This window comes from Podarcis cretensis (genome assembly GCF_951804945.1).
Source record: "Podarcis cretensis genome assembly, chromosome: 1".
In the NCBI taxonomy this organism is placed as follows: domain Eukaryota; kingdom Metazoa; phylum Chordata; class Lepidosauria; order Squamata; family Lacertidae; genus Podarcis; species Podarcis cretensis.
The window spans coordinates 83,659,475-83,675,063 of NC_137170.1; the positions used below are offsets into that span (position 1 = coordinate 83,659,475).

Below are 15,589 nucleotides of genomic sequence, written 5' to 3' on the forward strand. Positions count from 1 at the left end.
TACTCTCTCCTCCCTTTTCCCAGAAAAGATCTGAATGGTACAGATCACGTGGGTAATCCCATGCGTGCGTTTGCTAACACAACTTTTGCAGAGGGTGCACATCCAAAAACTCAGTAGCACACTCTCCCAGATGCATGGGTGGCGGCTCTCAATCTTTCACTCTCTTTTAGAGGGGCTCTATACCAGTCTTTACGCCATGGAGGGGGAAATCCTTCAGCTTCTCGTTATACAGTAGCAAAACTGGGTAAGAGAGAGAGAGAAAAATTCAAATGAAAACATGCTTATTTCTACCTTTTCTCCTTTTGGATTAGTTGCTATGACTGTCCCATCAGGACCAATTATAACCCCTGGCTCTCCTTTTTCACCCTGTCCAAAAGACAAATGGCAAGAATGAAGACAAAATGCTTGTGAAAATATAAACTTTGCAAAACAGGCAAAAAATTTCCTCTGGAACCAGGCCTCTGGCCTTTAACTATATGCAGCCTTTTAGAAATAGGTGGGATGTTTTAATTTATTTATGTGGGGGGGGGGGTTGTTTGGTTGTAAGTCACTTTGGGTTGTATTGGGCAAGATAAAGCAACTAACAAATGTAATAAATGCTCCGGAGGAAACATGACCCATGTTATAAGCTATCTGGTACAATGATCTTATTGAAGAAAGATTCCCCAACAGAGGATGATGGCTGGCAATAATGAGCATTTGTTCATGGAGATTCCTGGAAACATGAAATGCTATGTTTGCCATGCCCTTAATCAATCACTGTAAGGCTGAAGAAAATCAAAGAAATAGAAATTGGTGCTTTGGAAAGATATTTGGATTATGGAAAACGATTTGGAACTAAGGCTGCAGTCCTAACCATGTCTAATCCAAAGAAAGTCCTACTGAATTCAAAGGGGCTCACTCCCAGGTAAGCAGGGCTAGTTAGGGTTGCAGCCTAAGACCAGGAGCCAAATTGTAAGAATCCTCTTGATAGTGGAGAAATTTGCATTTTGGTGATCAAGTTGCAAACTGGAATGCTTTGCTCCAGAGGGTAGGACTCAAACCAATGGCTTCAAGTTACAAGAAAGAAGATTCCAACTAAACATCAGGAAGTACGTTCTGACAGAGCTCTTCAACAGTGGAATGGACTCCCTCAGAAGGTGGTGTGCTCTCCTTTCATGGAGGTCTTTAAGCAGAGGTTGGACAGCTGCTTGTCATAGGATTGTAGAGTTGGAAGGGAGAATGAAGGATGATTAGTCCAAACCCCTGCAATGCAGGAATATTTTGCCCAACATGGGACTTGAACCCATGACCTTAGTTGAGATTCCTAGATGAGCCTTGGGGGTCCCTTCCATTGTCTTACCTTTGATTGTCTTACCTTTGGACCTGAAGAGCCCGGAACACCTGCAGATCCTGTGTCACCTTTTGGTCCCACTGGCCCCTGGAATCACAGAGAGTTACACCTGATGACATTGACACATTGGCCCATCTTTTCAGTGCTAGGAGTCTGTGGAGCAATATTGTTTGTTTGTTTTGCTCACCCCCCCAACTGCACACCCTTTACCTAGGGATATTAAAGCATGCTGTGAGCCAACAGGCCCCCTCCTTTGCTTTGATCTGCTTGCCTTGGCCTAAGGGTGAGCCTCTGGTCTACGAATAACGCCAAGCAAGCCATCAAAATAGTAGTCTTCATGTTTTGGGGGGAAGCTGACTGTGGAAAGCACCAGAGAAGCCCTGCTTTAAAACAAGTCAGGCCAATCTGCACATTCATTATTATTATTATTTTTTTAAAAATACCTATTAAGAGTTCTCAAAGGAGTTTGGTTATTGGTGCTAGTCCATCTGTACTTTCTCCCCTTTGTAGATTTGCAGATGGTTTGTCTTATTCTCCTGGTGCAAGCTAGCACAGCCTGCAAATGGGAGGAAAAACTAATTGGGAAAAGTGGGGTTTAAGGCTGGAAAAAATGCCAGAGAAAATCCATTTAGTGATCTACCTAGTTTGAAAAGCTATGTGCACTTTAGCTCTCAAAATGCAGGAGCAGCAGGTGATACAGCAGGACTGGTGTCTGCTGCTCCCTGCCTGGGATGCTGAGGAAATGGAAAGAAGCAAAAGGAGGAGCGCCTTGCAACCACCTCCCCACCCCTACACACAGACACACACATCCTTCCTGTTTTGTTCTCTCTCGTTCCATTCCTTGTCCAATATACACAACCGCTGACAAAATAAAAACAAGCAAAAGGTAACAAAAGCTTGACTGCTGCCAAGCCTCAAAGCTGCCCTCCTTTGCTTCTGGTTGCTCTAGGGCAGCTCTCAGCCAGAGCAGGCCCCAGGGGGGAGAGCTGCTCACTGAGGCTTGGAGCAAGGTCACCCAACCCCTTGCCAGGGCCAGTTCACACACATCCATTTTGACTTCAATTGGCTCTGTTCAGAACATAGTAGTACAGCTGCGAAGTCTGTAGTAGTAGTAATAGGCTGCTGTGGGGGTTTTTTGCGGGGGCGGGGAGGTGGATCATACAGTCTACAGGCAAAGAAAATCAAGCTCAAGTCACAGCGCCAAGACTTTAAAAAGGGGGTTGTGAATAGATACTTGCCTGATCAGCTGTGCCAAAATTGTCTCCAGGTGACCAATCTAGGACGCTTTATAAAACTTTTTTTTACATGTACGCAGATAGATGTCAGTAAATGGACTGGTAAATTGGTTTGTTTGTTGGAGTGCTGGCAACTGCTGTGGACTTACAGAGCTGACCTAGGGTTCAATGCACACTTCCTGTTAGGCTGCACTTTCCATGTACAGGTCCGGGATTTCTAGGTCTCTGTCAGAGTGTTCCCCTCCCCTTCCTGCCGCTTACCCCAGGGAAACCTGTGTTTTACTGCTGAATCGGAGCAAGCAGCAATCAGGTTTTCAGCAGACTGTCATTTCTCCAATTCAGCAGCAAATAAATGGCTTTCCTGGGGAAATCTGCAGAAGGTGGAGGGGAAAATGCTCCAACCTGGACCAGGAAAACCCAGAGCTGTACCTAGAAAGCGCAGCACAAAAGGAAGTGTGCATTGAGCGCTTATACATGTGCTGCAAATTTTCTCTTGCAACAGAGGATGCCACTGTATACTAAGAAAAAACTTTGGCATGCCCTCCCCGCTCCAGCCACTGGTAAACTGCAAAGATGTACAGCAGCCAAATTCTTACAATCTGAGCACTGTGAAGCCACCGGGCCGTATTCAACCACATTTTTGCACTAGCACAAAGGGATTCTCCCTTTCCGCCATGTGCACCCTATGCTGTCCCCAAATCTGTCCTCGAGGGTTGGGAACAGATTTAGGGGGAACACAGGTGAAAGAAGAGGCAGAGATGGTTCTGTTGCACAAGGAGAAATCCTTGCACTGAAGGAATGATCTGCTTAGTGCTACATTGAACATTACCCAGTATGACCAGTACTGGGTCAACTACTTACTGGGAAGCCAGCATGCCCTTGTTTGCCCTGCAAGAAGAAATAGGGTAGCATAAATAACATATAAAATATATAATAGTATTATCTCCAGCCCTTTAAACTTTAAAATAAATTGTTTGCACGTAATCAGTTGAGCCCAAATGTGTGGGTCACTATAGTTGCTCAGCCATGGTCTTGGAAACCAGCTGAACCCCAACACAGTGTGTCAGAGTAAGCGGTGTGGTGAGGATAACAGGGAATGTCTCATCATTCTCACTCTTGCACCAGCTTAGCTTCTGAAGCAGTTTAGAAGAAGTGGCTTTGTACATTTGCACATCAGCAATGTGAGGATCTGCAGCACAGATGTCTTTACGCTTGATGCTTATTTATAACTGACATCTGTGACAGGCGGATGTTGAGTCAGCCTCCTGAAGACCCAGAAACCAATCAGGGCTGGATGGAGTTGTCATCCAATTGAGAGAGAGTAGAGAACAAAAAGTCAGAACAGCAGTTAAACTGTTGGATAAGGTTTGACTATCAGGTGAAGATCAGATAGGGCTTGGTTGGAGCCTAGATAGGGCCTCGAAATGGTTTAGCTGGGGATTATTCAGGTGGTTAGGGGCTTGCTAAACAAGGCAACAATATTATTCCCCTGTGGGGAAGGAAAATATCTTAGAAGGGGCTGGAAGTGATTTACTGGCTTAGTAGAACAAATGGCCATTCTAGGAGGAATCAGTTTAATCAGAAACAGGTTTAAAATGAAGGTTTAAGTAAAGTTCTTAATTTCTTCTGTAAAGTGTTGTTGACTGAAACAAAGTGCTTTGCCTTATCAGTGAAATCAATAAACTCTAATGTTCATCAAATACGTTTAAATAAAATTCCAGTTTTGTTTATATAGTGCCTCATACTTACTTTGATCCTCTGGCTGAGGGATAAGTTTCCTTTCACAGTATTAAAAATCCTTGCTGTTGGTTATCAGAAAACGCTGCCACTTAAAGAGAAGACCAGACCTCTCAAGTGTTACTGACAGGGAGTCTAAGTGTTCAAATACCCAAACCATCTTCTTCTTCTTTTTCATACCCATCTTATTGAGCGAGTTTGCCACTAAATCAGTATAAAATGATCACTAGGATAGAAATTGCTTTTTACTTACCTCTGGGCCTGGCAGAGTAGGTAATGTAGGTAATGTTTTCTATAGAAAATAATGAAAGGGTATACTTAAAATGTGATCTTTATTGTATTTCCTCATATTCTTTGGTGGGGCAAACTAAAGTCTGACCCAAAGTCCAGTAAAATGCCACAAATTTCTTACCAATGACACTAAATTATTTATTCTTATTCCTACCATTATCCTGTCATTTCTATTAAATCAACAGTAGCTGGAGAAAAGAGATGGGCTTGAATTCAAATGTAACATTACATACCATGGCTGGAATTCAACTATTACAATTGGTCGATTGGTGAAAGTATTTCAGCTTCTCTGATGGAACAATCCTCTTCTCTCCCCCCCCCCCCCGCTTGCTGGGATTCTGGGGGTTCCTCAGGGATACATTCCAAGTCCATTTGGGGCAGTGGGGGGGGCACAAGGAAGAAACTCTGATGTGCTAACAGGAGTTCTTGTGCTGGCCCCCACTAGCACTATTATTTAGTTGAATCTGGCCCCGTATTTTCTCAGCATGAGAACCCACTGGCTTAAATCAGAAATCTAAACCTTGCAATCTAATACATGTCTACTCAGAAGAATGCCCAACTGAGTCCAAGGACATCTAGACCCCTTTGCCTAAAAACTAAAATGAGCAGGGGGGATTGCCAGGGAAGCCAGTCACGCCAACAAGGAACACGTAGAAAATTTTCTAGAGGCAATCACCTATTGGTTCAAACCATGGTTTAGCATGAACCTGCAAGCCTACAAGTTCCCCACCATGAGATTGCAGGCACTTCCCTCCTCTCAGTCATTTTGCTGCTGAGCTGCACTGACCTAAACCATGGTTTGGCTTAGTGTGTCATCCAAACTCATGGTTTCAGCTCTCCTAGGCAAACCACAAGCTGTAAGTAAACCAAGAACAACCTTGGTTTTAGCTCATGATCTGTCTGGAGAGAGCTAATTCATGAGCCCAGGTTTGGACAACAATCGAAGCAAAGCCATGGCTTAGCTCCATGCAGCACAGCGGCAAAATGGCTGGACATGAGCAAAGTTGCTATGATCTTCTCCCTGGGAGCCTGTAGGCTCACATGTTCACACTAGTTTGCCTTAGTGTGGTATGTGAACCAAGCCAATGTCTGCCAAGAAGGAAACTGAGAACTATCAGTCATTGAACTTCAGGGTATTAATATTTTCATGGTTGATGCTGAACTAGAAAATATAGAAACAAATTACCTTTATAATTAGAAATAATGAATTGATTATTTGCGGAATGGCTCCTCTATGGAATCGTATCATTTTGATTCACAGCAAATAGCATGATTTTGCAGAAGTAAGAGGAAGGGGTCAATAAAAAAGCACAAATATCCTTACATCATCACTGGGCAGGAGGATGACTTGTCCTGGAGGGCCAGGCGGTCCAGGAGGGCCTGGCAGCCCTATTCCATCTTGACCTCGTTCACCCTCAAAAGAAAAGAAAGAGAACATTTGAATGTGGTGCAGAATTCAGCAGCCAGCTTGCTCACAGGGGCAAGACAGTTTGAGCATATAACACCAATCCTGGCCTGATTGTACCGGCTGCCAATTAGTTTCTCGGCCCAATTAAAAGTGCTGATTTTGACCTATAAAGCCTTCAACAGCTCAGGACCACAAGACTTCAAGGACTGCCTCTCCCCATGTGAACCAACCCGGATGCTGCAATCACCATCTGAGGCTCTTCTTCATGTGCTTCCCCTATATGAGGTCCGGAGGGCAGCAACACAAGAACAGGCCTTTTCTGCAGTGACTCCTCATTTGTGGAATGCCCTCCACAGGGAGGCTCACCTGGTGTCATCATTATATATCTTTAGATGCCACACAAAAACTTGCCTCTATAACCAGACCTCTGTCCTTTAACTATCTGTGGCCTTTTAAACAGGGGTGGGGTATTGTTTTCGTTTGTTACTATGGTATGTATTTCTGTGTTTTATATTGTAAACGGCCCTGTGATCCTTGGATGAAGGGCAGTATAAAAAATTATTATTAACAACAACAACAACAACAAAGTTTTTAGGGGGTGAGTTGCAAAACATATTAATTGCACACATTCTAGCCCATTTTCTGTTTGTCTGCTAAAAGCATTTGTATACTTCAATTTCATTTAAAAAATTGAAATGGTTTACAACAGTTAAAATACAGTAACAACAAAATTTAAAACAGATCAGCAGCTGACTATTAGGGAAACTGTTGCAAGCCAATCCTGGCCCGATTACACTTTACCATAACATGTTGTGTGCACACACACACTCATACATATGCACATACACACACAAACAGAACTTCTCCTGAAATCCACGGGGGTACTTACTTTAGGCCCTGGGTCTCCAGTGTCACCCTTTGTCCCCTGAAATGAGAAACATGGGGGAGACAAAATCATTTTCAGGGAAGGATACAGTTTCGCACAATGGAGAACTGTGTCTGGTGAAGAACTGTGTGGCAAGTGACAGCCAGTGTGGTCCAGCAGATGGAGACCTGGACATGGATCCAGAAGATCTGGGCTGAACTCCCACACTTCAGTCATGGACTCATTGGGTGGGCTTTGGGTCACCTACCATCACTCAATCTGTTCTCCATTTACAAACAAGGAAGAAGAGTGATCCCTCTCTTGGGACTATCCTAGGGATGAGTGCAATTAATACTGTTGCATTTGAGGTGTGTGATTACTTACAGATGAGGAGAACAACATTGTCACTCTATGAGGGCACACACTAGACATGGGAGATGAGAATAATACAGCTGTGAAGTCCATGTTTCTGCAGGGTTTCTTCCTGAGCTACACTTACACACAGAAGGCTGCATCCAACTAGGCTCCACTCAGAAGGGAGCCATCTAAATTAACAAACGTAAGTCTGTTCATTTCAATTGGATACAACCTATTCATTATTTGTAGGGGTATCTTAATTTTCCGCTTTTCAGCTTTCAAAAAGAAACATTTGTAGGATATTCTTTTCTGTGAGTTTGTCCGAAAGATGCCAAGAAAGAGAGGAATGACTGCACTGAAATTCATGCTCACCTGTGGTCCTGGGAAACCCTCTAGCCCAGGACGACCATCCAGACCTGCCAATCCAGGGTCTCCCTGCAAGCAAACAAAGGAGCCTAATAAGGGATCCTAGCCTTGCCCACAAATGCCACTCAGCAATCCAGTCCAGCTCCTGTTAAAATATTTCATAGCAGTACAGTAACAAAACATCTCTTATAAACCAGCAGTCATGGCAGGGGAGGTGGAGACAAAGTTCACCTAGTACTTCTCAGTATTTATGACATGATCTTACCTTTACTCCAGGCAAACCTGGGAGACCAGGGCTGCCGACATCACCCTGAAAATTAACAAAAAGACAGGCAGAAGGCCTATTTTTACTGGTCACATTAAATAAAAGACATGCTATCTAATTTTTCTATTTTGTTTTTCCATTTGAGTCCTAGCCCAGGCTATCTTTTTGTGCTATTGATGGTGGGATGGAACTTGTGACAGTATGTGACACGTGTGCAGCACCATCTAAATTGGAATGGTCCTGTCTGTGCTCTGCTAGGGCAGTTGGAGAGATGCACTTTGCCTTTTGACCAGGGGTAGGCAACCTAAGGCCCAGGGGCCAGATGTGGCCCAATCGCCTTCTCAATTTGGCCCATGGATGGTCTGGGAATCAGCGTGTTTTTACATGAGTAAAATGTGTGCTTTTATTTAAAATGCATCTCTGGGTTATTTGTGGGGCCTGCCCGGTGTTTTTACATGAGTAGAATGTGTCCTTTTATTTAAAATGCATCTCTGCGTTATTTGTGAGGCATAGGAATTTGTTCATCCCCCCCCCCCCCAAAAAAAAAAAATAGTCCAGCCCACCACGTGGTCTAAGGGACAGTGGACCGGCCCATGGCTGAAAAAGGTTGCTGACCCCTGCTTTTGACAGTCCTGTTTTTAGGTCCGTATGCATCCTTTGTGAGAGCCAAGATGCTGCACCAAAATGAAGATGTTATCCTAGTCTGAATGACAAGAGACAGGACTAAGGAAAGCATCGTGACAGCCTCATCTTGCCATACTATTCACACCTGATTCATTCATGCCTTGCACAATATATTTCCACCAACCTGAGTTCCTATACTAGTTCAACACTGAGTGCTTCATTGTAACAACATCACAAAACTCAGTAGTCCTCTGCCCCCTCCACCTAGCATCATCCACATTTTGCCGTTATGGAAAGGATCTTAACTTGAGTAGGAAAATGATTTTTTTAAGAAGAGCACTGGACACTAAATGGAGTTCAGATCAGGCAGAGAGATGGATACCTTCATTTGTGGGTGCAGTTCTGGCTTAAAACAAGCCAAGCCACACTGCCTACCAACCAACTAGTTAAATACAGCAGCAAACAACAACAACAAAATAGTAACAGTAACAGCAATAATTCTGACCTTGAGTCCTGGAAGCCCTGGTGGTCCCTATAAAAATAAAAATGGTCATCAACTCAATTCTGTCAGATTTCATGACCTATAGAAAAGCACTATCTCCTCAAAGCCATATTTATACCTGTTGTGTATATTTAGCATCCATTAACAATATTGACATATTTTATAGCGTAACTTAAGGTCTGCTATTCAGATCTTAAGTATCACAGTCTACAGGCAAGGTCTGTCTGAAACTCAGCTGTGGACTAGGATATTAACATGGCAATTAGTGGAAGATGCTTGTTTCTGTAAGAGGAACAACAACAGACCGAAGGTTTCCAGCTGGACACTGGCAACATGGAAACTTTTAATTCATGTCCATTATAGACCCAGGCAATTATATGCCATCATACTGTCGATGAGGGGGTCAGAAGATAACTTCAAAGGCTCATAACTTCTTTGGTCTGCACCCCTTAATCACAAGTGGAAACACATGGCCACACAGTGCTGAAAGGTTAACTTCAACACTCATAAAAAATATAAACTGATTAGCAGCCCATTCCTATGCATCTTTACTCATAAATAAAGCTTGTGTTGTTCAAATCCTGCATGCTCCCAAGCAGGTGCTCAGAGTGCTGGAGTCTTTGGAGGAAGGCAATGCTGAGAAATGGAATGAGGAATACCTGTGGCCCTTCTGGTCCACGTGCTCCAGGAACAGCAGAAACCAACGGCAGCCCTGAGCCCTCCATGTCATCCTAAGAAAGAACGGATGGCGTTAGTCTCCAGGCAGAACTGTCATCAGGTAAAGCCTGTGGAGAAAAGCCCTGATCCCTTGCCATCCATTTTGCTTGAGCAAGCCAGACATGTCCAAGTTCCCAAATACACAAGCACAGGATAGGTCCCTCTGGAAGCAACATCAAGAAATCCCAGTGAGAGTGAACACTAAGTATTCACATCCCCAGGAGCTTCCTGCCATCCTCACCCCTCTAACTCCCCTACAGGTGTTTACAAACGACTTGGCCAATAATTGGCTGAGAAGTGCCACCGGACACTCAACTGCAATGTGGGTAGGAAACTCTTTAAAAAAGAGAGAGGCTATGGCCATGCAGCCTTTTGTCCCTCACACTAAAGTCCCTTGTCCGTCACTGACCAACAGAAAACCCTGCAAATGACCAGCTATGCCTGTTTCTAAGTCACTGGTTCTTGATGAGCTAGACTTGAGTTAAAGAGCTCCTTTTATTTTCAATATTCTGCTTAGTTCCTTTGTTCTCTCCCTTTCCTTCTTTATTCCTAATAAACATTATAGAATTAGACAGTTGCTTCTTGCATATATTGTTGCCAAAGTCACAAGGTTAGTGTAAAAATTCCCATGTGCCTAAACCACTTGGTTCATTTCTATGGAGGTACGGAAATTGGGATTGGCAGAGAAAAGCCAGTTGCTTTGGTCTTTGAGAGAGATGCAGTGGATGCAGGACCATCTCCTGCTCCCTCAAACTACTCTACTCTTCCTTGCTTGCTTTTCCTTATACCTGGAACTCCCTTCTAAACATCTATGTGACATCACTCCGCTCTCACATCCTTCAAATCCCTCTTTTCCCAGGAAACTTTTGACTTAGTCCCTTAGTCTTCATCTCCTACTGAAGCAAAGTCTCACCATACATTTAAAATCACCCCTCCCAAAGAATGCTAGGAAGCAGAGTTCAAGGGGGCTGGAAATTGTAGGTCTGTAAGCTGCAGTTCCCAGGATTCTTTGGGGCAAAAGGAATGACTGTTAAAGTGGTATGAATGTGTGGCTGTAGCCTGTGTGTAACTTAATTTAATGCACAGTCACCTATTTACCCTTGCCTCCACCTGTCTCTCCTCCTTTTATTGCCGTCATCCATGTTCACATTGAGTTTGAAAAGAGGACCATTTCTATTTGTTTGGTAATCTGTTAAGCACCTCACACATTGATGGAACAACTATTAGTAGTACAACCAAGTTTTTCCAACATTTTGCACTTCTTGGGTCTTATGGGGCCCACTGAACAGTGGTGCATTCAACAATGGCATTTCAAATATGGTACTCACAAATCCAGGCCCAAAGGCTGGCCCAGGTGGGCCAGGAGGACCAGGTTGTCCTCGGGGACCCATGGGCCCAGGAAGGCCTGCCAGGCCAGTTTCACCCGGTGCTCCCGGAGACCCTGCATCTCCTTTACTGCCCTGGAAGAAAACAGGAAAGGATGTTTGAAAAGAGCAAAGAGAAGGAAAGTACAAGCGGGCCAAAAGGAGCCTGGTAATAGGATATTATGTACAGTATTTCTGAAAGAAAACCTTGCAATGCTGCCTCTCTCTCGTTACATGCATTAAAAACATCTGTATGCGCATCACATCCCAGAATGGCACATGCTTCTGATCTGCGCTCTGTCGTCAGATGCTCACACTGGTTGAAGTGTACAATGCCACAAGTGTTACAATGACGTAAGTGTGTGCAGCTGAACAGAGGAAGCACCCTAAATTGCATAAAATTGGGGACTAACTCAGCCTGCATATTTTGAATTTTGCAGCTGTCGAATTGCAGCTGACTTAGCATGTAGATATGCACCACACAGAACCTCTGAATGCACACAACAGTTTATTTGCACTCCTGTACAGGAGTGGTTTCTGTGGCCCAAACTGGTGGTCTACACACATGTTTAAGTCTTTTACATAAGCAAGTGTACTGGGGATATGTAAGGAAATCTGACGTCAGACACACTGGCTTCAGGACTGTACCCAAAGTCTGTATTTTGTTCATTATCAGGCAGAACATGTGCAGTAAAAAGAGAAAGTAAATTATGGTCTATGGGAAGTGTAGCTTACAGGAAATATAGACTGCTTTTATTTTATAGCTAGATGCTATTGTCTTATCAGTGTTCAATAATAAAGGCATTCTCATCTGAAATGTTTTTAAGCTTGCTTTTAATAAAATAATGTCAAAAACGCTAGAGGGGAAAAAATCTGCATCTTCTTTTACATCTCTTAAGAGTGCTGGGTTAATAGAAGGAGATGTGGATATATGTGTCTTTTCCAGTGCTAGGTGAGAAAAGAAACCTTACATGGTTATTTTTATTTTTTTAAAATGGGACTACCACCACCAATTAGGCCAGTTCAAAGAACGTGTTAGAAAACACCCAGAGCTGCATGTCATAGTGCAATAGAGGGCAGGGGGCTTTCTCCCCACAATTCCACAAACCATTCAACATGCAGGATCACACTGTATTGTTATTACACCTCTGCACACATATCAAACTGCATTTTTTGTGCCACACAAACACATGCACAGAGATGTTACCTCCATTTTTTGTCTTCCCCTGTATGGGGCTCTGTAGTAGTAAGAAAGTATCTCTAACACATCAGGGGAGATAGGAAGCAGAGTGTTCTAGTTAGGTGGGGGAAAGTAAATGGAAAATAGGAAGGTTGAGAAGCAGGAAAAGAAGAATAAATGTCTGAACCACCTATGAGATAAGACAACCTCAGTCTTACTCTGTCCTGTCCTTGTACTGTACTGTACCCAGAAAGTGAGCTATTCTACCTTAGGTCCAGGTGCTCCTGGGAGGCCTAGTTCTCCTGGTTCTCCCTGGAAACAGCAAAGGAAAAGAAGTGTGAATGTGCTTTTCTTTTTTACTAAATTCAAGCCAGAGGCAGCCTATTTTCTCAGGCTTGCTGAGGCAGCTCTGTGAAAGGAACTTGCACAGCTAAGAGAGAAATATACATACACTAGCTCCATTCAGTCCAGGCTGGCCAGCTATCCCATCTTTTCCTGGAGAACCGGGAGGGCCCTGGAAAAGATTAGAAAAGGAAAGTTGTTTTAAAAGCTGCCATAAGCCAGTTTGCATCCACTAATCCCAAGTCCATTCCTTGTCAAAAGATACCGTCTCTTCCCTTTAAACAGAACTACATATGGTACACGTCTTTGTGTACCAAAAGAATGGAAGCTATTTTCCACTGGACACAACTTTTGAATGAAAGATTACAGTGTGTGTGTGATTTATTTATTATTTTATTTATTACATTTATATATCACCTTTTTCTTCTAAGTAGCTCAAGGTGCTATACATGGTTCTCCTCCCCATTTCACCCTCACAACCCTGTGAGGTAGGTTAGGCCAGACATAGGCAAACTCGGCCCTCCAGATGCTTTGGGACTGCAATTCCCATCATCTCTGACCACTGGTCCTGTTAGCTAGGGATGGTGGGAGTTGTAGTCCCAAAACATCTGGAGGGCCGAGTTTGCCTATGCCTCAGTTAGGCTAAGTGATGATGACTGGCCCAAGTCACCCAGTGAGCTTCATGGCTAAGTAGGGATTCGAACCCTGCTCTCCCAGGTCCTAGTCCAACGCTCTAACCACTACATCACACTGGCTCTCAGTGTGAAACCTTTCCCTTGCTCGCTGTTTCTTCACTCCAAGGTGTGTCCACAAAGCACTTTTCTCCCTGTGATGCTCTGGGTGTGTGTTTATTCATAAAAGAAGCTCCATTGTTTGGAACTGTGCAGAGAAGCAACTTGGGACAGATTATCACACACACACACACACCAAAGGAAAAGTAGGTTGCCCTGTGTTCCACAAGCTACTAGTTTAGACTGTCATACTTGCACCTCTTGGCTACAAGATTGTGAAATATTCACATTATTATAGCTCATGCTTATATTTGGGATACTGTTTTAGCTTTGGGTGATGCTCACACATATATAGGACTAGTTACAGGTAGGTAGCCGTGTTGGTCTGCCATAGTCAAAACAAAATAAAAGAAAAAAAATTCCTTCCAGTAGCACCTTAAAGACCAACTAAGTTAGTTCTAGGTATGAGCTTTTGTGTGCATGCACACTTCTTCAGATACTTCTTTTTTTTCTTTTATATATAGGACTATTTGTGCCCTATACCCAAAGTAGCAGAACAGAAGCGTAAGTTTCTTATATGCATCTAATTAATCAAGACCATGTTTCAGGTCAACTCCAATGAAAATGCTGCTAACACAATACAGGGAGCCTATAACGCGCAATAACTTTAAGGGTTTGGTAACACCTGGCAAGCTTTTACTTGGTGGACTAACTCCAGCAACCCCACAGGAGCAAACAAAGCAGCAGGCAAAGGCTCCCACCCCTATCCATGCCTCTGCAGTGGAAGAGTTGACAACCAAAGCCAAAGGCCCATAATACTGGGAGCTGGGGCAGTTTCTGGAGACAGACTTGCATTTTACCATCCTCAATTATTCCTTCCCCGCATCTTCTTTAACTTACAGGAGGCCCTGGAGGTCCTGGGCTGCCATCTCGACCTGGCACTCCAGGGAGGCCAGGGGGCCCTGGGAGGTCACTGCCATCTGTCCCAATTCTTCCAGGTTGTCCTGGCAAGCCAGGCACACCAGGTGGTCCTGGGGGCCCGGGTTGTCCTCTGGGGCCCTGAAACACAACAAATAGGATTCAAAATCAGGTGTGAGCATATAATAAAAGAGAGCATTTGTGGTGCAAGTTGACTTCTGAGGTGCATGCCATACACCACCTCCCCAGAAGAAATCCTTCTGAAGGTAGCACCTGTTTTTGGTACTTACACGTAAGGTTTCCAAATCCCCTCCAAAACCAGAGCCTTCCATATCGATAAATGTCTGGAAGAAAAGAACACTGTTCTATAAGCACACCAATGAGAAATGCTACAGGGGTAAAGAATTGCATGACTCAGGCCTAACTCTGGATTCCTTGCTGTGGGTTTAACAGTATAAGGAGTTAAGATTATCCCGAATGAGAGAGTCAGACTCAAGACATTGTGAAGGGTGTTCTAATAATTGAGAAAGAAAAGTACTCTCTCTCTCTCTCTCTCTCTCTCTCCAATTGTCTAGTATTTACTTTTTCATTTATTATTCAATTGTTCAGCCTACAGCACTTCTTACAATAAAACGTAACACTGGTAAAAGCAGTGCGATATTTAAGAGCAAAACAGACCATAAATACAGCAACAAATACAGAATAAAAATAAACTCTTAAAAGGTCTGGGTAAATAAAATGATTTTTACTGGATGTTTAAAAAAACATGCTAAGAAACTTAATGCATACAATAAAAAAATTATGCCACACACAGACTTGTTATTTTTTTAAATGGAAGAGTGGTTTATAAATATTTAAATAAAGGAAGAGAGAGGGAGAGAGAGAGAAGGGTGAAATGTGGCTTCAGAGGAAAGCAAACAACTACACCAGACAGCTTCAACCAGAGGGGGCAGTGACAAGGAGAACAGCTTCTTCCCATGCAGTTATTGTGGGTATCTGGGACTCACCAACTTGTCCAGTTTTGAACTGAATCCTGGTTGCCCAGGTGGTCCTGGTGGCCCAGGAGAACCTCTTGGACCGATGCCTGCATCACCCTAGGTGAAGAGAGGAAATGACAGAGCTGGGAGCATTGGCCACACTTTCACAAAGCAGCCACAAATGAAATCTGCTCAGAAAACACCGATGGCTGCTGAACTTGAGAGTTCAATGATACCAGAATATGCCCATGTGACGGAAGCTCATACCTTTTCACCTTTCTGGCCAGGCTCTCCCGGCGTCCCAGGGAATCCTTGAGGGCCAACATCACCCTGCAAAGGAAATAAGTCAGGGAAGTGATGGCGTCTGGGTGATCCCA

General features: G+C 43.7%; 1 protein-coding gene across 3 annotated transcripts in view; it reads right to left on the minus strand.

Annotated features, from left to right (window-relative positions):
• COL18A1 (collagen type XVIII alpha 1 chain) overlaps window positions 1-15,589 on the minus strand; it is a 155,002-nt gene that overhangs the window by 15,676 nt on the left and 123,737 nt on the right. For all 3 annotated transcript variants that reach the window (XM_079956194.1, XM_079956193.1, XM_079956192.1), the window contains 17 exons: window positions 15,480-15,542; window positions 15,243-15,329; window positions 14,526-14,579; window positions 14,218-14,376; window positions 12,696-12,758; window positions 12,512-12,556; window positions 11,029-11,160; window positions 9,643-9,714; window positions 8,987-9,013; window positions 7,858-7,902; window positions 7,599-7,661; window positions 6,894-6,929; window positions 5,921-6,010; window positions 4,559-4,597; window positions 3,430-3,456; window positions 1,358-1,420; window positions 292-366 (listed from right to left, as the gene is read on the minus strand). In XM_079956194.1, coding sequence (XP_079812320.1) covers window positions 292-366; window positions 1,358-1,420; window positions 3,430-3,456; window positions 4,559-4,597; window positions 5,921-6,010; window positions 6,894-6,929; window positions 7,599-7,661; window positions 7,858-7,902; window positions 8,987-9,013; window positions 9,643-9,714; window positions 11,029-11,160; window positions 12,512-12,556; window positions 12,696-12,758; window positions 14,218-14,376; window positions 14,526-14,579; window positions 15,243-15,329; window positions 15,480-15,542 — 1,140 coding nt within the window. The remainder of the gene's footprint in view (window positions 1-291; window positions 367-1,357; window positions 1,421-3,429; window positions 3,457-4,558; window positions 4,598-5,920; window positions 6,011-6,893; window positions 6,930-7,598; window positions 7,662-7,857; window positions 7,903-8,986; window positions 9,014-9,642; window positions 9,715-11,028; window positions 11,161-12,511; window positions 12,557-12,695; window positions 12,759-14,217; window positions 14,377-14,525; window positions 14,580-15,242; window positions 15,330-15,479; window positions 15,543-15,589) is intronic.